Genomic DNA, 23,597 nt, shown 5'->3' on the forward strand with positions numbered 1-23,597 from the left:
ACAAATCTACTTTGACCTTTATCAAATCTCAGATTAGTGAATAGTGGTCTAACAGCCTCCATTGGTGGCAAGTTTTTTTCCCTCCATATTGAGGAGGGTACCATTACAATTATGTGAATTTTCTATATTGATATGTTTAAATCCATTGTAGACATTATCCTCTGTGATTCTGACATTGTTCCATCTTTGGCCAGTTGGAGTTTCTTTAAATTAGCTCCTATCATCTTTTAAAATAGCCTTATGGTTTTTGTTATCATTCTTGCTTTCAGGTACAAAAAGATAAGAAGGCTTATATCACACATTTCCTGCCCCAGAGTGGAATGTCCAATTGTCCAAGTCCTGGTTCATTTTTAGTAGAAAATGGTATGTTTTGGCATAGAGGTGTTTATGGATATTGGATTTTTAAAAATATATTTTTAGTGAACATAGCTAGAATATAAGTTATTTAGAAAAAGAAAATTAAGTCATAAATTTGTGTGTTATTTTCTTTTTGTGTGTATGTCTTCATACATGTACTTAGGGTAATGATGTCCATCTCATTCCACCATCTTTCCTACCCCCATTTTTATGTTATTTTCAATTTAAAGACTTGAAGAATTTTACTTCTTTGATTTTTATGTATGCCTATGTCTCTTTTTTTAAAAAAAATATTTGTTTTAATTAGTTATACATGACAGCTGAATGCATTCATGAACTTTGATATATCATACACAGATGGGGTATAATTTATCACTTTTCTGATGGTACATGTTGTAGAATCACATCGGTAATGCAGTCATATATGCACATAAGGCAATAATGTCTGTTTCATTCTACTATCCTTCCTATCCCCATAACCCCATATCCCCTCTCCTCCCCTCCCTTCACTCCTCTCTACCTAATCTAAGGTAACTCTATTCTTCTCTAGTGCCCCGCCCCCCTTATTGTGAATTAGCATTCACATATCAGAGAAAAGATTCAGCCTTTGTTTTTTTTTTGGTGGGGGGGATTGGCTTATTTTGCTTAGTATGATATTTTCCAACTCCATTCATTTACCAGCAAATGTCATAATTTCATTTTTCTTTAAAGCTGAGTAAGATTCCATTGAATATATATATACACCACATTTTCTTTATCCATTCATCTATTGAAGGATGCATAGTTTGGTTCCATAGTTTAGCTATTGTGAATTGAGCTGCTATAAACATTGACATGGCTATGTCACCGTAATATGCTAATTTTAAGTCCTTTGGGTATAATACGAGGAGAGGGATAGGTGAGTCAATTGGTGGTTCCATTCCTAGTTTTTTGAGGAATCTCCATACTGCTTTTCATGGTGGTTGCACAAACAGTCCTACCAATGCCTATGTCTCTTTAAGGTGAAAATCTTAGTTCCCAATGGCTAATATTAACATAATTATTCATTTGCTATTTTTCATTTATATTGCTATTGGGCCATTTTTATCTATAGTTTCAAATACCAGTGTTAGTACTAACCTCAAGACTGGGATGAAATTTGGGATATCTTCATGTTTTTTTTTTTTTTTTTTTTGTCCTCAGGATAGAACTCACTGTGCAGTCAAAGTAGTATGTATTAATATCAGTTGAATTAAATGTTTTAAAACTGGTTGGTTATGCTGCCAGCTTGTAATGCAGTTGAATTCACTTACTAATTTATTTTAGTATTTAACACTTTTTCTTTATTCATTTACCAGATGAAACATTTTACCTGGTTCCAAATAAAAGCTCTAAAGCAAATTATATTTAGAAAAGTACGTTTTTTTATCCCATCACTTCTTGTTGCCTTGCTCACCCTATGCATAACCATTTATACTTTTTTCTTTTAATTTTCTTAAGAAATATGTGAGTATATATATCTAAATGTGGGTATTTATATGTATCTATAACTATCATTTCCTTTTCTTACATGTGTCTTTACTTTGTTCACTCAACAGATCCAGATGATCACTCCATGACCATGCATAAAGTCCTTCTTCATATTGCTCCATTCCAGGAATTCTCCTTAATGCTACCAACAAGATACCTAGTGATGAACATTTGAATAGTTTGCAGCCTTTGCTTTAGCAATAGAGAAAATAGAGTTTTCTCTAATAAATGACAGTGGCTCCTTCTCTTCCACCTCACCAACAGATCAGGCATTTTTTTTTTTTTTTTAGCTTCTTGTCAAACTCAGGGATGTGAAAAAATTATCATTCTTAAATTGGAAACTGCAAAAAACAGTCTAAAGGCATAAAGATAAAGAATATCTTACCAAGAAAACAAAAGTGAGGAAGAAGTCACTTTAGGAGGAAGGAAAAACCAACCCAAGATAATGAATTACCAGGCAGACCAGAGCCTCAGAGGAAACAGTTTAGGGCTTCGTAAATGGAGGGATTTCTGAAAAGCTGGATAGAGTAATGCAACTAATCTGATGACTGTGCAAGGAGAAAAGAAGAGCACGAGTAGATATGTCCACAGAAGTTATAACGTACCTTTACTGGCTGTGGAAAAACAAGAACACCTGAGCAGGAAAGTGATACAACAAAGAGGTTTTGAGGAAGGTTCAACTTGGATTAAAAGAGAGTTTAGGGAACAGGAAGCTAGTTGGTAAATTATTGCAGTCCGTGCGAGGAGGAATAGAAGACTGAATTAAGAATTGTTAGACAAAATGTATGGAAGATAGCAGATCAGGCAAAGGATTCTTTATTTGGAGACACTGTGGTATCTGATGATGTCTGATTAGGTTCTGGAGAATTTGAAAACCTCTAGAATTGTATACAAATCTTGGGTCCTATATATGTTTATTTTTCAGGGAAACAAGTTTTAGCTTTTACCTGAATTCTCAAAGGCATCTGTGAACCAAGAATGAAAAAAAATAAATGGGTAAGTAAAAAATAAGTTAAAAAATCAGGAGCCTTTATATCAGTGAGGTTTTTTTTATTATAAATAAGCCTCATTTTTTAAGTTAACATTAATCCCTGATGCATTTCACTTTTTCATATCCACATTCTCTGAACTCCTCTTAATTGTACTTACTGTCTGTGCCTTTCTTTTTAAAATCTGACAAGTTTTTGAAAGTTGTGGTTCTACTACCCTGTGCTTTCTTAAGGGGACACATATTGTCCCTAGTCACAGTCAGGATACTTTCTATACATCACACAGTTCATACAGTGTCTTATATTTTGAAAATTGTTAAGAGAGCAGATGGTAGAGTGTTCTCACCACAGAATTCTATTCATTCCACAACAAACACATATTTTAGAACATCTTATTATACCTGGTAAATAAATACCCCCCCCTTTTTTTTGGTACTAGGGATGGAACTCGGGCACTTGACCCACTGAGCCACAATCCCCAGCCCTATTTTGAATTTTATTTAGAGATAGGATCTCACTGAGTTCTTAGTGCCTCACAGTTGCTGAGACTGGTTTTGAACTCGTGATCCTCCTGCCTCAGCCTCCTGAGCCTCTGGGATCACAAGTGTGTGCCATTGTGCCTGGCCCAATTTTTGTCAATCTAAAGTGAAATGAAAGAATGCAAGTTAAATGAAGTGAAACTTGCTTAAAGATATGTACCAAACACATGAATATATAGGACTAAGTTATAACTAAATAAATTTATAACAAAACAAAAAACAAACAAAAAAACCTTGGCTACTAACAATAGAAATAGTTTTCTGTTTCTGTGTTCCATCAGAGTTAATTCCAGGAGCATGAAGGCCTGCAATGAACTCTTCTTCTCTCCTTTGAAAAATTGCATTAGAACACAGCTGTATCTGTGTGCTGATGAATTTGGAGCAGGAGTGCATGGCTTTTACGACATAACCAAGGATCTGCATCCTGAAAACCTTCCATTCCACGATGCTGGAGCATAACTTAGAGCATGACTTTGCCCTATGTACCAAAACAGCATCTCCTAGTCCCAGCAGTGAGAAACAAAATTAGAAGGAACATTTTACATTGTTAAGACACTTTGACCAGCTTTGAGATTTTTGCCTTTAAAATTGATCCAAATACCGTGAAATTTATGCTTCTGGGTTGGGAGTCTTCTCTTGAACATTTAAAATATATTTCTTCATGTGTGTCACTATTTTTCAGGAAACGATTGGGTTTTAGCTGTGAGCTGTCTAATAATTTTCCTTAGAGCCATAGACAACTAAGAGCCTGGGACTAGGGCAAGGATAGAAAAAAACTTCTTAAGCACTATTGAAAAATATATTACAAAGCACACACTTTCTTTTCCTTGAAAGGAAGAATTCTTATTGAGATTACAGAAGAATTACAAAAATTATCAGAAGGAATAATATTCTTTGAACTGCTGCCACTACTGGAGTTGAATATCTATGAATGGCAGCCTTAATTTTTTAAAATAACTACATTGAGGTATAATTTACTTAGCATAAAATTCACCTGTTTTAAGGTTAGGGATCTGTAATTGCAGTGTTGTACCATAGTTGTAAGCACAAAAGTGACCAGGACAGGTGCAGATCTCAGGAATTCCACCAAGCCTTTGCTCAGCAGGGGAGTCAGGCATCAGAGAGCTCACTTTCTGAGTAGAAAATGGCCCCATTACAGGGGAAGTCTGGTTTTATACAGGTTACGCACTGGGAGATGACTTAACCATTGAAGACTTTATCAGAACATATCAATTTGGGCACTCAGGAAACAGTTTGTGAGAATTTGAAGTTTGTTTTTACTGGGCAAGGAGAAAGGGTCCAGAATCAGCATTCAGTGCTTATCTCTTTCCCTCCAGGGTCTATTGTACTGTCACCGGGAAAGGATTTATTTGGGTAAGGATCAATGCTTTGGCTTCTTCCCAGAGACTGTCATTTTAGACTTGATGGATCTCTCCTCCCCAGGGATTGTCTTGTCACTGGGTGATGTTTTTTTCCTTCCCAGGGTTTGTCTTGTCACTGGGAAAGGATGTATTGAGAAAGGATCAATGTTATCAATGTGCTGCCTTCTTCCTCCCTCCCTCTTCCCAGGCCACACTGTTTTGGGGGTTTTCATTTCCATATCCTTCAATAGACAGAAGAGCTAATTTGACTCTATAGTAATGTTCCGCAAAGTAATTAATAGAGTAGATATATTTTTTTGATTATATCAACAAGAGGCTCCCAAAACTGGTCACAGTTTTTTTTTTTTTTTTTTTTTTTAAGTACTAGGGATTAAATTCAGAGTTGCTTTACGATTGTGCTACATCCCCAATCTTTTTATTTTATTTTTTAAAATTTTGAAGTGGAATCTCTCTAAGTTGCTTAGGGCTTCACTAAATTGCTGAGGATGGCCTTGAACTTGCCTCAGCCTCCCAGGTAGCTGGGATTACAGGTGTACACCACCATGCCTGGCCCAAAACTGGTCACAATTTTGATACTAAAAACTTTAAGAATTTGTGAGGAAACTTGTTAGATGTATCATTCTCATTCCAAATTATTGTTAAAGTCTTTTTGTTATTCAAATTAAAGCTTTCATGTTTGACTCTGAGATAGAGCTTTTTACCCACAGAGTGATTTATGAAATCCCCAGGCAATGTGTATATAAGCCAAGGAATTTCCAATTTAGAGAGAGCACGAACTGTCAACTGAAGATAACGTCACCATTGTTTTTTAAATTAAAAGCAGATAAACAAATTATATCCAAAAATAAAGAGCGCTTACCATTTTTGTTACCTCAATTAAGTCACTAGCTGTTCTTAAGTTCACTTAGTACTATGTAGATCCTGGACAGTATCCACCCAGCAGCTGGAAGTTCTGGGTTTCAGTCCCATGGTACTACTTTCAGAGTGCCCATACATTCTGTTGCTTACTCACAATCTCTGGGGTTCATCTTTCCAACTGTTAAATTGGAATTGGGATACCGGCTTGAATAATTTAGAGAGTTTTTGAATGAGGAGCAATGTATGTAAGAAACTGCTTTGTTACCCCCCAAAGTGCTGTAAAATTATAAGGCATTACCTTCATTATTTCAACTCAAGAAAATTTCTATGTTTATGAAAACAATTTGCAAATAGTTCTAAATACCTACCTATACTTGATGCTATATATTCCAAGTTAAACACTTGTGGCTTTCAAATTTAAACCAGCCCTCTTTCCATAGAAATAATGAGAAATTGGGATGAATTTTGCATTTCCATCTTTATTTATTTCCAGGTGCTTATTGCCACTCCTTTCAGGTTCCTGCTTATTATCACATTAATTACTATTGTTTATTATCACACTAAAATTAGCAAGAATGTCTAGTGCTATCACCTGGAGAATAACCACATTCCTTCAGATAAATGGAGGGACATCTGTGCTTCTAATTTGTAGAGAAAATTAGAGGGCATAAGTTACAAGTCAAATGAAAAGTTTCATTAAAAGTTGTAGAGAATAATGATATGATCATAATGGTAAAGATATTGCTCTATGGGGATGGTATCCCCAACCTCAAGTTTTATCCCCTAGTACTTCCATGAGCTTGGTCAAACTATGTATGTTTTTCTTTAAGACATTTCATTGTGAGCTAGGAGAGGTGGTGCATGCCTGAATGCCAGTGACTCTGGAGGTTGAGGCAGGAGGCTCTCAAGTTTGAGGTGAGCCTCAGAAACTCAGTGAGGCTCTCAGCAGCTTAGTGAGACCATGTCTCAAAATAAACAAGAAAAAGGGCTGGGTATGTAACTCAGTGGTGAAATACCTCTGGGTTCAATGCTCTGTTCATTTTCTAGTGAGAAAATGAAGGGGAATTTTTCAGGGAGTATAAGAGATACACTTATTGCTTTAAAAATTATGCCCTCTTCCATCTTGGTCCTCCAGAGCCACCCTCCTTCCTCAGCCACTCTGCAGTGAGTCACTGCTCCTAGTGAAGTGCATCAGACCTCCTGAGGTGTTCTGTGGGAAACATTTTGACAAATCAGTCTCTCTCTCCTCCCCCCTCCCCTCTCCCCGCTCCCCTCTCCCCCCTTCCCCTCCCCCTCCCCCTTCTCCCCTTTCTTTCTTTCTTTCTTTCTTTCTTTCTTCCTCCCTCCCTCCCTCCTTCCTTCCTTTCTTCCTTCCTTCCTTCCTTCCAGTGATTGAACCCAGTAATGTTTAACCACTGAGCCACATCCCCAGCCCTTTTTATTTCATTTTTAAAATTTTGAGACTGGTTCTCACTAAATTGCTTATGGACTTGCTAAGTTGCTGAGACTGACTTTGAATGTGCAGAACTCTTGCTTCAGCCTCCTGAGCCACTGGGATTACAGATGTGCTCCACCAAGCTGGGCTTATTTTGATAAATCACTTCTTTAATTCTCTCTTATATATGTATGATATAAGAAATGCATACATAGCTACAGTGTAAGGAATTGAAGGTGTGCTTTCTTCTTTCTATAGCATATTCCCAGAGCCCCTCTTAACTACTTTTGCACTGGGCAGGTGCTCAACAAAAGAAGTTATTAGTAAGGCCAAATTCCTTTCTCTTTTTCCCCCACTTACTAGATTTATGTGTAATTTCATACTAAAGTAGTACAGAAGCCAAATTGTATAGCTTTGCTATTGCCCACTGTTTTAGTCAGCTTTTTTCACTCCTGTGACTAGGGGACCTGACCAGAACAACTGTAGTGGAGGAAAATTTATTTGAGGGCTCATGGTTTCAGAGGTCTTAGTCCATAGAAGTCCGCCTCTATTCCTTGGGGCTTGAGGTGAGGCTGAACATCAAGGAGGAAGAGTGTGGCAGAGGGAAGCAGCTCACATGGTGATCAGGAAGCAGAGAGAGAGACTCCGATCTCCGGATAAAAATATATACCCTAGAGCCACGCCCCAGTTTTGAAGTAGAGTATGTAAGAAACTGCTTTGTTACCCCCCAAAGTGCTATAAAATTATAAGGCATTACTTTCATTATTTCAACTCAAGAAAATTTCTATGTTTATGAAAACAATTTGCAAAATCCAGCCACACCCTACCACTTCAGTTACCTTTCAGTTAATCCCTCTCCAGGGGATTAATTCACTGATTAGGTTAAGACTCTTACAACCCACTAATTTCTCCTCTGAACCTTCTTGCATTGTCTGATACATGAGTACCTGGGGGACAACTCACATCTAAACCACAACACTCACTTAGAGGAGGTCCTTCTAAAGGAGCTCAAACCTAAGTACAAATACAAGTCCTGAATATAGGCTTTTTATGATTAACGTTTCTGTCCACTCTCAATATTATGAATTTAAGCTATATTTTCAATGGTGTTTGGAATGAGATACAGTGATTCATTTTCATTGTTTAACAGTATTGAGGTGTGCTGTGCTGATTCTACTTCTAGTTGCCTTTGACTGTTCTTCACTCATCTACAAATCTACATAAAAACATTTTAAATATGAACTAGGTTTGTGTTACTAGGTCAGGCAAGTTCAGTACCAGTTGGAGCGGAGCACCTGTTAGAGAGCAAATTAATCTGCTGTTGTCTTTCCTGAAGATTTCATACTTACTAAACAGTAGATCCACTCTCTATGCACGTTCCCCCATTGCCACATTTCATTAAACTGCAGGGAGAAGCCTCACACTGGCCAACGCTGCGCCCGGCATTTGGGTGGCCCTCGGGAATTCCAAGGCCTCTGAAATGGCCATCTTTCTCTGTACGAACTTCAATAGTGAAAATGCAACCTTGAAGAAGGGCCAAGACACTCGTGTTAACAAGTGAAACTAGGTGACAGTACTTCTTTCATTATTAAAGTGAGTTTTCAAAATAAAGTAATAAATATACATTTTTAAGAAATAATACAAAAAACAAAATCATAGAGAGAAAAGTAAAAAGTTATACATAGTATCAGCATTTCAGAGAACATACCTATTAATATTTGACTTGCACATATGTATTTATGGTCTTTTCGCCTACATTTAGTTGTACTTTTAAATGAAAGTGAAATCTTGAATTAAACTATATGATATGTAATATTATGCCAAAAATTGAACATTGAAATACTCTTTTCCTTTTTTAAACTTTATTTATTTATTTTTTTATGTGGTGCTTAGGATCGAACCTAGTGCCTCCCATGTGCTAGGCAAGTGCTCTACCACTGAGCCACAACCCTAGCCCACTGCTTACTCTTTTTTCTTAAAAGTATTAAAACATTTTTATGTGATGACAAAATAATCTTTATAATATATTTAATCAACCTTCAATTATTAAACAATTGACTCATATATTCCATTGTTAGAAATTAAGCTATAGCATAGTAGGGTGATTATAGATAATGCAACACACACACACACACACACACACACACACATTTTTAAAGAAAAACTAGAAAGAAAGGAGTTTTTAATCTTTTCACCAGGCCCTCATTGGGGAGATGGGTTTGAGCTGGCCTTCAAGGCAAATGGAATTTAAAGTGGTGAAGGGCATTGTTTTGAGAAAGGGCTCAGGCAGGGAAAATAACACACACATACATACACACACACAAATGATTAGATATTATGACAGTTAATTTTATGTGTCAACTTGATTGGGACATAGGAAGTCTATATATTGACCAAACAGAGAGAGAGAGTGTATGTGTGTATGTGTTTCTGGATAACATTAACATTTGAATTATTGACTAAGTGAATCGCCCTCCCTAATGTAGATGGGACCCATCCAATCAATTGTAGACCTGAACAAAAAGGCTGAGCAGAAGGGGACTCCTGCCTGGTTGCTTAACCTGGTGTATTTGACTTCCAGCCTTCTTGTTTGCGCTGAAACAGCAGCTATTTTTTGGTCCTGAATTTGATGGTTTTTAGACTGCTGCTTACCCCCCTGGCTCCCCTGGTTCTCCCCTGGTATACATCAGCACTCCAGCTTGCTGACTACAGCTCTTGGCTCCATAATCATATAAGCCAATTACTTTAAATTCTCTTTATCTCTATATAAATATAAACGCCCTATTGGTTCTGTTTCTCTGGAGATCCTTGACTGAGAGAAATAGTTTTTTATGGAACAAAGAATGTGGCGAGGCAAGGTAAATATGGGAAAGTTAAGTGGGCTTTACAATGCTCAGTAAAGCATTCAGCCATTACTTTATTTTTTATTTTATTTTAAAAATTATTTGTTTAAATTAGTTATACATGATAATAGCATGCATTTATACACTTTTATACATCATACCTAGATGGGATAAAATTTCTCATTTTTCTGAGTGTATATGTTGTGGAATCACATTGTTCATGTAGTCACATACATACATAATGTAATAATGTCTGTTTCATTCTACTATCATTCCTATCTTCACATTCCTTTTCCTCCCTCTTTCACCTCCCTCTACCTAATCTAAGGTAACTCTATTCTTTTCTAGTGTCCCCCCCTTATTGTGAATTAGCATCTGCATATCAGAGAAAACATTTGGCCTTTGGTTTTGGGGGGTTGGCTTATTTCGCTTAGCATGATGTTCTCCAACTCCATCTATTTACTGGCAAATACCATAATTTCATTCTTCTTTAAAGCTGAGTAATATTCCATTGAATATATATACCACATTTTCTTTATCCATTCATCTATTGAAAGACACAATAGGTTGGTTCCATAGTTTAGCTATTGTGAATTGAGTTGCTATAAACACTGACATGGCTGCATTACTGTAGTATATTGATTTCAAGTCCTTTGGGTATAAACTGAGGAATGGGATAGCTGGATCAAAAGAATTGATAGAGTGCTTGCTGAGTTTTTGAGCAGGCAACAGTGTGTCAAGAGTGTTCTGATGTGGCAGGTAATAAGGCTGGTGTGAGGAGTTCAAGATGACAGGAAGCTGCAGTTCTCAAACTTCAGCTGTACCAGAATCACATGTAGGGATCATTAAAATCCATTGCTGGAACCTATGTCCAAAGTTTCAGGTTTAGTAAGAATTTTATTTCCAACAAATTTTTCAGTGATGCTAATGTTGCTGGTGCAGGGACCACACTTTGAGAACTATTGCACAAAGGATTCAAACAAGTACTGGGAAGACTGGTAATGATAGTAAAAGAAATAGAGGAGTGTATGAGAAAGGCATTTTAGTGAGATGAGATGTTTGACTCTAGTTCTTTTCCTGCAGCAGTCTTTAGAACATTTAATTGTGTAACAAGATTTTCTACAGGTAATAGAGAATAATAGCTTATTCTCACTTGTGGTCTAACATTTTTAGTTTCTTCTCCCCTCACCTGCTTTCTGTTCCTTCACCCCCTACTTCTATCTTCTTTCCTTCCTTTCATGTCCAGTCTAAAGACTATGAACCTTAACCTAAGAACTCACCAGCTTTATAATAGATGCAACTTTGGACAGCAAAGGAGATGCTCTCATTAGGTCAGGTAAAGCACTGTGGCCCTGTTTGCCTGGCATATGTAAATTATTTAACCTGGTTAACCTCAGTGTCTTCATGAACATTAAAGGCCATAGGAAAAGAGATGGCTTATTATAAGTCATTTCCAGAACAACAACAAAAAAAATGGACTTTATTTGCAGTAAGGATTTATAGTTTAGATGTCAAACTTTTGGAGTAGAGTTATTTATCAAGAGTGTTTACAGAAATGTGAAAGCCTAAATCACATAATCTTTTATCATGTAATTTAGTTGCCATTATTTAGACAAATGTGCTAACTCTACCCTGACGAGTAAATTCTTCTATAAAATTCTATTTGCTTTGTTATTATTAAATAATGTAGTTGTTTCCAAATCTGGGGAATATTGTTAAAAATGTAAAATTTTATACCCCATCAGAGGGATTTCAATTAAGTAGTTCTGGGGTAGGATGCAGAAGTCTGTATTTTTAAGAAGTTAGTGCTTATGATTCTTTAGAGATGGTAGAGTTTTGGGGAAATATGGATTTCTGGTATATTTGGTTGTTATATTAAGCTGGTAATAATTGTACATGCATGGTTTGTAACAAATAGTAAATGCTAGTTTATAATGGAGGAAGACATATTGAGAAAAGATTCAAGAGACAAATGATAAACCGAGGGGCTTCCAGGGTCTTAGATCTCTCACAAGACTTGGAACTAAGTGGCAATTACCAAGAAGATGCTCATCCTAACCAAGAACAGCAGCAGCTGAGAAGCTCCCAGGAGTATACAGTCCCAGTGTTTCTGTCAAAAGGGTCAGTTGTTCACGTGTTGGACTCGGGCTCATTGTCACACTTCAGGAGAAAGTGACAGGTCTTGACAAAAATCCTCTCTTTGTTCTCATTGTTAAAATATGAAGAAAAGATCCCAATAGAATGGGGGAAAAACAGCACAAAAGAAAACCAGGAAGCATTGTACTTCAATAAATTTGAAAACATCAAAGCCTATGACAGCAGGATGGAGTTATTAATAATATTTATTCGTGTTTATTGTGGACTGGTTTTTGGGCAAAACACTTAGCATAATTATTTTGCTTAATTGGTTAACCCATAAGAGCCCTATGGGATAGGGATCTTTATTTTACACAGGAGAGAATGGAGGCCCAGAGTTAGGTAGCAAGCTAAAGTCACACAGCTTCTAGGTGGCAGAATCTGTATCTGAAGACAGTCTGTTGCAGAGCCCGAGCCCTCCACCACTGTCTGTGGAGCAGAGAAGAAGGCAAGTGTATGATGAAGCTGTTCCTCTGCCACCTCCAGCACTGTTATCATTGCTAATGAGGATTCTCACTAAACCAGGCATGAATTTGTGTTCTCTCTCCAGTAAATTACTCTCAGAATGACATAGCGAGAGAAGTGCTGTTATTATCCCATTTTACAGTTGAGGCATAGGAGATGAGGTGACAAACCAGCTGGAGCTAGGGCACATACCCTGGCAGTGGTCTAGTGGAGTTTATGCTCTGATCCTTATGCAATTGCTACTCCTCACATAGAGGAATTATCTAACCCAAAGTTCTTATGTGTGAACTGTGCCTGGGAATAAGCCACATCACGTTTTGGTCACCCCGCAAAATGTCTCTACTGGGTGGAAGATGTACTTCTTCACATTCATAAGCTTACCCATCTCTTCCCTTGAATATAATGTTTTTAAAAACTCATTGATTTGTTATGTCTGTACAATCCCTTTCAGATTATCTCCTGTTAGGAAAGAGCTGTTGAGTTCTTTATTACATTTTAGCACAGTGCCATAATATGCTTTAAACTGATCTTTAAGACACTCTTCAGAGAATCAGTACTGATTATATATTCAAAGAAAAATTTTCTTTGATAGCCTTGGCAGAATGAAGTAACTTTATTAGAACCTGACCTTGTGTTATACAGGATTAGCTATGTTGTTTTCACATATTTCAAGTACAGTGGCGTCTTCATTTGTGTTTGGGCAGGCATCAGGGGGTGGTGAAAAGAAGGCTGCCAGGCAGGTGGAGAACTGAAGTGCCTGGGCTGTTCTGGAGGGCAGCTCCCTCTCCAGAGATGCACTTTACCCTCCAGGCCCCTACATCCAGACTTCTGATGGAGAATAGGCTCCCTGGGTGACTGGCTGAGTGAGGACAGCACATGAGTAGCCCTGTGACCAAATACTCTCCACCACAAAGATTATTCACAAGTGAATATTATTTCAGTTCAAAGCACATTTTTTATTTCATAACTCTACTCTGAATAAGCTTTATAAGGGAGTTCTGAACCAGTGTTTCTTTTTGAACACAAGGAAACAGAGTATGGTAATTCAATTGTTCGATGAAGCACAATGTTTCCTCTTATTCCTCTTGGCTTGGGGTGGCCTCTGTAGGCCACATCTTGGTGGTATGGGCGGGTTGACTTCAGTTTCTCACCTTTTGTATGGAGTACACTCCGAAATTAGGCAGAGTTTCAACTTTTCCTCTAACTCTGTCAGCCTACATTAAAAAGTATCCTAGGTAAAGAATTACTTGTCTTTCTGATCCTCTCCAGATCATATTCTACATTTCCTTTCATCCTCATAGGATTTATCACATTATTCTACTAGGTAATTTACTTCTCTATTATATTTAGTATTTATTGTTGTTCCCTCTAATCCAAATAGAATGCAAATTTACAAACGTAGGCATCTCTGTTTTGAAAACATTAAAAAAACCTAAACATTTAGTAAAGCATGTGGTAAGTGATCAACAAAATGATGAGCAAAGTTTTCGATAAAACTTTGATTAAATTTGATTAGAAAACAACCCACATGGCTGGTTTGTGAACTGCACATATATTCTTTAAAAGCATTTTCTTTCTTTTAATACTCAATACAAATAGCTATAGTAGAAAAACTGCTCGTGTCTTACCTTGAAAACCATTTTTAAAATCGGCTCCATTTGGTAAGAGATCTGGAGTGTATTCACTATAACCACCTACATAAAACTGACTGAAGACATTGAGACCAACCAGTTCTCCTGGGGAGATGACAGACTTATTTTTATGGTCATCTACCTTTGAAAGGAAAAAAAAAATCAAAACCTATTAAAAAAGGCATTAATTCCCCAGGGTGAATTAATTTCCTAGGGTGAACTGTTAAGATATTCTTTTGTTATTTCCCATTAACTTGGCATGAAAAATTTATAAAGACTAGAATTTTGAAGAAATAAAGAACATGAAACTACTCAATTTTCTGCTTCTCTGCTGGTGTCTGTTAAGAAAGATATATTAATATAGCAGTCATGGTTTTGGATTTCAATCAAAATCACAGTTCTTCAAAGATTAGGAACTGGCATCCTGCTGGTACCCCTCCGTCTAGCCTTGGCCCCATTCATTTTCAATATATCCACCAGACTCATTTGTTAAAAAATAGAAATGAATCATGATACCCAAATCTCCCCCCATCTTAAGTGTCTCTCCACAGCTCTCTGAATAAAACTCTCAACTTCCTAGCTTGATATATGCATACTTGATAATACAGACCTTGTCTACCACGAATCTCTCTTGCTGTCCAACTCCCTGATCTGAGAACTACACAAAACTGCTTGTGTTCCTTAACCTCATACTGGCTATTATTCTTTTTCCTACCTTCTGTTTATCCAAAGTTATGCTCAAGCATCACCGTTTCTGGGAGGCATTTCCTGAACCCCGTTTCTTAGCTTTACCTATGTTAGTAATCCCTCTGACTGACTCGTACACCACCTAATTGTGGTCATCTCTCCTCTCCTGTTTGGTGCACTGAGTGTAAACTCCACAGGTGACGGCATCATGTCCTGCCTGCCTTGGCACCTGAGCACTAATACACCAGCATGTAAATTTTGGGACAGATGAAGTGAAATCTCTTTACCTTCATCCAGCCTGTTTGGAAGAATCTCCCCAGACGGACAGTGTGGATTCCAAGGCTCAGATTGAGGGGCTCACTCCTGACACTTGCTATGCCAGATCCCAGGTTATAACTGTAAACCACACTGCCGTTCAGCAGACCCACTGCCAGGAAGTCATCGCCATTGAGCCCTGGAATGAAAAGATACACAAGGAGCACTCACTGAGAGGTAATTCAGGAGTCCAGTCAGCTCAGCTCAGTTTTACTGTCTGGGTCTGAATTATAGATCATCATGGTTATAACAGACATTGAGTTATTTTTCTTCTTTTTTTCTTTTTGGTACCAGGGATTGAACTCAGGGGCACTTAACCACTGAGTGATTTTTAATATTTTATTTAGAGACAAGGTTTCATTGCATTGCTTAGGGCCTTGCTAAGTTGCTGAGGCTGGCTTTGAACTCATGATCTTCCTGCCTCAGCCTCCTAAGCTGCTGGGATGACATGAAGTTTCTTATTGGCTTTTCAGGCATGTGAGCAACTGGCTATTATTATTCACACCCCCAGAAACTGAGAATGAATAGTTTATTTCTTTGAAGGTAGAAGGGTTCTAATTAAGCCAGGGATGCTCAATACCTAAGAGATGAACGATATTAGAATTTCCTTATTTGTCTGAATGAAACTCAGTAAGTAATTTACAACAAAGAGAACTTTAGGATGAAGCAGAATACTGGTAGTTAACAAAATTCAAAAGGCTAAGATAACACAGTATCAGCTTCTAAATTCTCTCTATGACTTGTTGAGCATAGACAGAACCACTTATTCCCATGATTGTTCAGAGTATGTTATCATTGTTCTATTGTAAAAGCGTTTGACCATGGCCCCAATGACTTGTTATTGGGTTGTTTCTGTGTTCCCTTTTCTCTCTCTCTTCCTTCTGTTCAGAGTCAACTATGTGGCATAGTGAGTGAGTTTCAGGAAGACAGCTTGAAGACCCATAGGAAAAAGAAAGTAGTTGGGTAAAACCCAACATCAGTCACTAGAGGAAGATCCGAGCAGCAAGATCCATGAGATTAGAGTGCTCTGGGTTGATTGGCAAATGCAAGGCAGGAGAGATCAGAGACCCAAATATGTCACACAATTATTGTTTTTTTTTTTTGACTGGTGTAAAAGAGGACCTCGATATTAAAGCTTGCAGGCAGGGAATTGAGGCAAAAATTGCTTGCAGGAAGAATATAAGAACCCATAGAAGTAAGACATTTAAGCATAGGTGGGGAAGAAAAAATGAGTCCAGGGATACGAACAAAATTTCTTCTGAGTATAGTCTCCCACTTTTGTACTTATAAGGATGATACCTCGTCTGCTGACATGGCTTCTATTGTTAGTCTGATTAGAGAGAAATATCTGCAGGGATTGGGTTTCTAGACAGGGTAGGGAGGTGGGCTTCCTAAGGCACTGGAAAACAGAAGACAGAAATATTACTTGGATATACCTGAACTCTACTTCTGTAAAGACCTACTTCTGAAGGTCTGCCATGGGGCTGTGCTGGGCAGTTTTGAAAGCTCTCTAGGTGAGTCAAATATGCACCCATAGTGAGACCATTTGTATGAAGTGACATACCACTGACCAATTCCATTGGGAATGTATAGAAAGTCTGGAGTATTACTCTGCACTAAAAAATGACAAAATCATAGAATTTGCAGGGAAATGGATGGCACTAGAGCAGATTATGCTAAGTGAAGCTAGCCAATCCCTTAAAAATAAATGCCAAATGTCTTCTTTGACATAAGGAGAGCAACTAAGAACAGAATAGAGAGGAAGAGCATGAGAAGAAGATCACCACTAAATAGGGACGAGATGGGGGAGGGAAAGAGAGAGAGAAGGGAAATTGCATGGTAAAGGAAGGAGACCCTCATTGTTATACAAATTACATATAAGAGGAAGTGAGGGGAAAGGGGAAAAAAACAAGAGAGAGAAATGAATTATAGTAGATAGGGTAGGGAGAGAAAATGGGAAGGGAGGTGAGGGGAGGGGAGGGAAGGGGAGTGGGGGGGATAGTAGAGGATAGGAAAGGCAGCAGAATACAACATACACTAGTATGGCAGTAGGTAAAAAGTGGATGTGTAACCAATGTGAATCTGCAATATGTATATAGGGTAAAAATGGGAGTTCATAATCCACTTGAGTCAAATGTATGAAATATGATATGTCAAGAACTTTGTAATGTTTTGAACAACTAATAATAAAAAAAATAAAGATCTAATTTTCAAAAAGAAAAAAAAAAGAAAGTCTCTCTCTCCCTCTCTCTCTCCACCTACAATGCTTCAACAGATTGGTCAAGTCATATATTTAAAATGAAAAGAACTCTTAGGGGAAAATATTGATCCAGGACAGCAGTTAGAAAGGCAGAAACAAAAAGCTATTACTAGAGATTGGAGACAGTTTTTTTAGGCAGCTCTTGGGGTAGAGAAGAAATTGAGAGAGAGGGCTGGGAAAGGAAAACTGTGAGATTTTTGTGCAGGGTGTGAATCAGGATATTTTTGTGAAATTCTGCTGGGGATTTGAATTGCCTTTCATATTGTGTAGGTTGTTCGAAGGGGAGCCATATTCTGCCAGCTGAACAGCAAGATGAAGAAAGAGTAGCTTCATTATAGTCATATTCTTGCCTTTATGTATTGCCATCACTCCTCCTTCCTCCAGTATTGAGAATTTATATCATGCTAGGAGCAACATCCTGCTCAATGTGCTCAACAGCATGGTTAGGGGGAGACAGGAGTTTTTGTTCTTTTTTCCTTAAGTGCCCTGGGAAGCATGGTAGAAATGACGTGGGGACAGTCATTAAGATGGGGTAGGGAGAAGGATCGGGAAATTCAGAGGAGATGATTTTTGAATTGGTTTCCAAGCTAATCTATGAAACGATGAACAGCAATAGTTTGCTGATGGATAAGGAAGGGAGGGGTGCTGAAGAGCACTGTTCAAAGTTGAAGAAGCAGCATTAAAAAACCAGGAAGAAATGCTGAAATCTGGTATTTACTGTCTGTGGCAGGAAAAGAAACTGAATAGGCAGAAAGGGCTCGATTCAAGGGCAGAATATGCTATGAGGAATGATCAAAATGTTTTAAGACTCTGTGGAATCATGAAAGGATCTAGAATGGGAGGACGATGATAGATCTGGATTTTGAAGAATCTCATAGTAATGTTGGGGAAGAACATAGAGGCAGATGAGGAACCTCACCCGGCGGTCACCCAGTGACTCAGAAGAGGAATGATAAAGGTCTAGTGAAATTAAGGCAATGGCACAGGGGACAGAAAAAAGGCACAAGTGTTTTTTTTTTTTTTTGTGTGTGTGTGATTTAGAAGGAAAAATTTAAAGGATAGATCAATTTGGATGAAAAGGTGGTGAAGAGGGAGAAGTTGACAATGATTCTCAAGAAATTAGCTTAAAGGGTCAGGTGGGATGAGAGGGTGGGTTATGAAGTAAGAAACTTAGGAAAGGAGCAGTCTTGCGGAAGTGCCCAACTCCAGTTTCTAGGCATTCCTTCCTACAGACATGCCCCGGAGCTTAGGAGTGGGGATGAACCAGAAGCAGGAGAGGAGAGCCAGAGGGTCAATTAGATTATCAAACAGACATGCTCTTCCCATGCCATGGTCCCGTTGGGTGGCTTTCCTTTCCTCTACCACTCCTTCCACTCTGGACCTTCCCTCAGTGAGGCAGTAGGTAAGAGAAAGAAAAGCAGTTGACTTGTTAGGGCTGGGGACTGGGAGGTGAACCGTATTTTAAAAGGTTGTAATTGTTCTAGGGCCATGTTTCCTAAACCTGGGAGTTCAATTCAATCAACCAGAGAGTGTGTAAAAAAATAAACAAACCTACTTTACACGACCTTTACAAGAACCTTCAAAGCTAGATCCTGAAAATACTATTTTACCAGTTTCCCCAGCTATGTTTATTATTATTAATATTAGTTGTTCAAAACATTACATAGCTCTTGACATATCATATTTCATACATTTGATTCAAGTGGATTATGAACTCCCATTTTTACCTCATATACAGATTGCAGAATCACATGGGTTACACATCCACGTTTTTACATATTGCCATACTAGTGTCTGTTGTATTCTGCTGCCTTTCCTATCCTCTACTATCCCCCCTCCCCTCCCCTCCCCTCCCCTCCCCTCCCATCTTCTCTCTCTACCCCATCTACTGTAATTCATTTCTCTCCCTTGTTTTTTCCCCTTTCCCCTCACTTCCTCTTATATGTAATTTTGTATAACAATGAGGGTCTCCTCCCATTTCCATGCAATTTCCCTTTTCTCTCCCTTTCCCTCCCACCTCTCGTCCCTGTTTAATGATAATCTTCTTCTCATGCTCTTCCTCCCTGCTCTATTTCCCCAGCCATGTTTTAATGACTGATATTAGTAACTGCAGAGGGCCAGGGCATGCAACCTGTGCTGTCACATGGGGCTCTGAGTTGAGAGAGGCCCTGTGCTTGGCTTTATGCTCTGTTGTAACTGCCTCAAACTTCTTAATGCTTTTCTCGTTGAATTTCATTTTGAAAGAGAAGTATGTGGAACAATCAACATGAATGGGAGGGGTATGTATATATAATTCAAATATTTGCGGTTATTGTTATTCCATGCACATGTGATGTTCCCCTGAGAACAGAATGCCACCAGTACTGAGAGTTCTGTGAGATCCAACACCATCACAGGGTGAGGACTAGTGAGGAGAGTCTGAGGGTCCGAAGTCTGAGTGGGGAGAGTCGCTGCTTCCCATCTGTACTGGAACTTGCTTTAAGTACAGAAAGAAGGCAAAAGTTGCTCCTGTTACTTTCCTGTATTATTTATTTGCACTGGAAATTATGATGGAGAAGGAAAGGAAAAGGTAGGGAGAATATTTTCTTCTCAGTTCTTCCTTAGCCATCGGTAAGTTCAAAGCAGAGTTGACAGAATGTGCATACATCAGGAGGTGAAATAAAGACAATTCCCTTAATTTGGTGCAGCATCTCCACTGTATGCATATGCTCACATGAGCTATGGAATGTTGACGTGTAATTTTGGTGTTCCTCCATATGGGTTAGATCTCTTATATTTGTATTTCAAGCAGGTATTGATCAATATAAAAATGCTACTAATTTAATGTTTTAATTTTTCTTAACTTGAAATGACAAAAATAGTAAGTAGAAGACATAAAAAAAGCTGAGAGATGATTGAAGAAAGGAAAATAATTTTTATTTTAGTACCTTTAATAACTTTTCTTTTTCTTTTTGGATTTTGAGCAAGGGATCTGGCATTTGCGTTGACAATGGGCCCCACATACTACATAGCTGTCCCTGAGGGGAACTCTTTGGTGCCCTCATAAAATAAAACAGAAAAGAAGAGCAAAATAAGAACTAGACTGACCTAAGCATCTGAGGCTGCTGTCAGCCTATAGGTGACTGAGATGAGACAATGAAATCTGTAGGTGCAGGAGATCTGCCTCTGATTCCAGGGCCTGTGCTCTCACCCAGTGTATGCAGCAGAGAAAGGGAAACAAGCACCTGACTGGGTTGTGTTCCCCTTCCCCACTTTTAGCACCCACTCCCAAATCCTCCTATCCCAGAAATAAGGAAAGAAATATCTCAGATTTTTCTAAGGATTAAGTAAAATTTAACATGTGATCATCATAATGTGGACCTAGCACATAGTAGGTACTCAATAAATGCATGTTTCTTTCTCTTTCCTCTCAACTATGGCTCAGGCTTAGTTCTGTGTATCCTTTTACCACCCCATCCCAGCTTCATTAAAGTCCAGGAAGCAGGTAGTTTTGGTCCTTATACTAGACACTACTGCTTCTAGTTAACTTTTGTGGTCAGAGATAGCAGCCATTTTTTTTTTCTTAAAGCTACAGACCTGATTGTTTTAGTGCTTTACTCCTATCCCACCAAAAGATTTGGGAAGCTTAAACTATGGTGGTGAAATAAAATCACTTGAAGGCATGGTTTATTAGCATTTTATTTTATGTTTTGTGTCCCTTTCCTGGAATTTCTTATAATGGAAATTTCTTAACAGTACATAATAATATAAACAATGACATATTCTAACAGCCACTGATGCCTTAGAATAATTTCATTCTCAAATTCAATGTTCTAATAGAACATTATTCTACAAGTAGCTTTGGTAAATATATGGATATTTGTATTTTTACACTTGTCAGTTCACAAGGAAACAGGTGGTATGTCACATTTTTATTATTATATAGAGATGTTGAGGATTGACATGATCAGAGTTCTTTTTCATGAAAAGAACTGGAAGTAAGCTCATTTGGGATGCAGAACACAAATCCACAGTGAATCTTAATGAAACCAGGCTTAAGAAGATTTTTTAGACAAGGCGAGGGATCCTTGTTGGATATTACTTCAGAGCTGGTGCTAAGAAGGAAGGATTTAGAGAGATTATGTTGTGCAAGTGGTAAGAAAGGGGACGAAGGAAACAAAAGGGGATGACTCTACATGAACAGTGGTTAAGAGCAACAAGATCCAGAAAGTGAATTAAAATCATTTCAGAATGCACAGAAATAAAACATTAGGTCTCTCTGGCTAGAAAGAACAGTCATAACTCAATTATACAAGTACTGTTAAGCAGAGAGTTTCAAAGTGGGGGCATTGTGGTGAACCATGCTTAGCATTGTAAGAGCAATTCATAATAGACTCATTAGGGGAGATCTCAGGGGGGAAAAACAGGAGATGCTGTGGTCAGAATAGCATCTGGCTTCAGGGTGGCAGAAAGCAGTGATTCACTAATGCAGACAAGGAGCGGTCTGTGTGAAGAAAGGGATATGGCATTCTTAGCCACAGGAAAGACCACAACAGAGAGAAGCATGGTGAAGGATGCTCCACGAACACTCTAAATGAAAAGAGCAAAGAGCTTGAGACGAAAGCTGTCAGGCCTTTCCAAGGGGTCTCCGATGGGTCTTAGAAGTGTGTGTTGTAGGAGGGGCATGTGGTGGTGACAGCAATCCATCCTAAATGCTTAAAACCTTAGGAAGACAAAATATTACAAAGTATTATAAGACAAAATATTTGTATCACAAGCATATGATTTTAACTGTGATGGTATTTTATTCCCTAAATTACTTTGAAGTGCTTACAGGATTCTTTGTTTATGGTTTGTTTTTAAACCTGAAGGTTGTGCTGTTTATATTAGCAGTTTTCCTAGCCTCTGCTTTAATTGGCCTATGTGACCAGAGGTTTCAGAGGAATTGTGCAGGCCGGCTTGATCTGAAGGAGAAAGGGAGAAAATGAGCAGATCTATGCGGCAACCCTGTCTGCTTTGTAGCAATCATGTGGAATTCTTATGGTGGGGAGAAATACAATGGCAGTGACAGTCATTAGAAATCTGGCTAGCTCCAACTTGAAGGAAGGCCTGACAAGAGTAGCTTTGTGGTTTGAGCCATAGTTTCATTATGAAATTCTCAAAAGGAAGACTAAGATTCATGTATAAAAGGAGTAACTCAAGCCTGTGTATTGGAGAGATTTTCTAAAGGCAACTGCCCTTTTGTTTCTATCATGGATTCTGGTCAATGCATTATGAATCATAGATCATACATGCTTGTGTTCATACCAGGACTACATTACCTCAGAAATCAGAACTACTGACTTGGGGAGAGGAGGAAGCTGCCTCTCCAGGGTCCTGAATAAGGGTTCAGAGTGGTTTGGGAGCTGTTCCGTGGATTGTTGGAAGGGGGCACATTAGGAGTTCAAACATTTATATCAGCTGTGCTGCGAAATCCATGTGTATTTCAGCACACTTAAGTCAATCCAAAGGTTAATGTTATGATTTTTAAACGTCATAGAAACTGGTAATTCTCATTCAGCTGATCAGTAACCCTTTTCTTTTTTATTTAGTAGAACAGGTTTATTAATAGGAAAAAGAACAGGTGTGATTTGTTATTTATTCATACTATTTCTCTAATGTGGTCAATATTTTCATGTATTAAATCTAATTTATCCTTCTAAATATGATAATGTACTTTGCAGAGTAGAGCAAAGTCCCCAACAATCAAGGCCATGGGTGTGTGATCCCTGCGTCTTTGCTAGTGTGATGGCTCCCTTCCTTTTCTCTATCTTTTGAAAACAAACGGCAATGATAAACCCATCAGATTGTCTTTAACAATAACTCAGAATGTTTTTAAAAGACATTTCCAAATGGATTCATAAAATTTAAGTGTCTTTTTCTTCCTTCAAGTGGAAGTGGTAGGTGGAAGTGACAATGTCAGAGGAGCCACAGAGACTGACGCTGGGAGCCTCCCACACTGCCCAGTCAATGGTCGCTAACTACTGATGGGAATTTTCTTCTGAGGGAATCATTTCTTGGGTGCATACCCTTTGTGGCCATTTTTGATTATAGTATTAGGGCTAATAAAGCCGTTGGATTTCTGAAAGAAGGAAAGTATCTTTTTATAAAATATTCTTGATTTTATAGTACAATGAAACTAACATAGAGACACCAAAATAAACTAAATCAAA

General features: G+C 38.2%; 1 protein-coding gene across 1 annotated transcript in view; it reads right to left on the reverse strand.

Annotated features, from left to right (window-relative positions):
• Eys (eyes shut homolog) overlaps window positions 1–23,597 on the reverse strand; it is a 1,592,434-nt gene that overhangs the window by 51,415 nt on the left and 1,517,422 nt on the right. Inside the window, 3 exon segments of the mRNA XM_046432606.1 lie at window positions 8,419–8,593; window positions 14,142–14,286; window positions 15,119–15,285. Coding sequence (XP_046288562.1) covers window positions 8,419–8,593; window positions 14,142–14,286; window positions 15,119–15,285 — 487 coding nt within the window.

Source organism: Marmota monax, unplaced genomic scaffold, assembly GCF_021218885.2.
Source record: "Marmota monax isolate L192 unplaced genomic scaffold, Marmota_monax_Labrador192_F-V1.1 WCK01_AAM20220418_F8-fsc00116, whole genome shotgun sequence".
NCBI lineage: Eukaryota > Metazoa > Chordata > Mammalia > Rodentia > Sciuridae > Marmota > Marmota monax.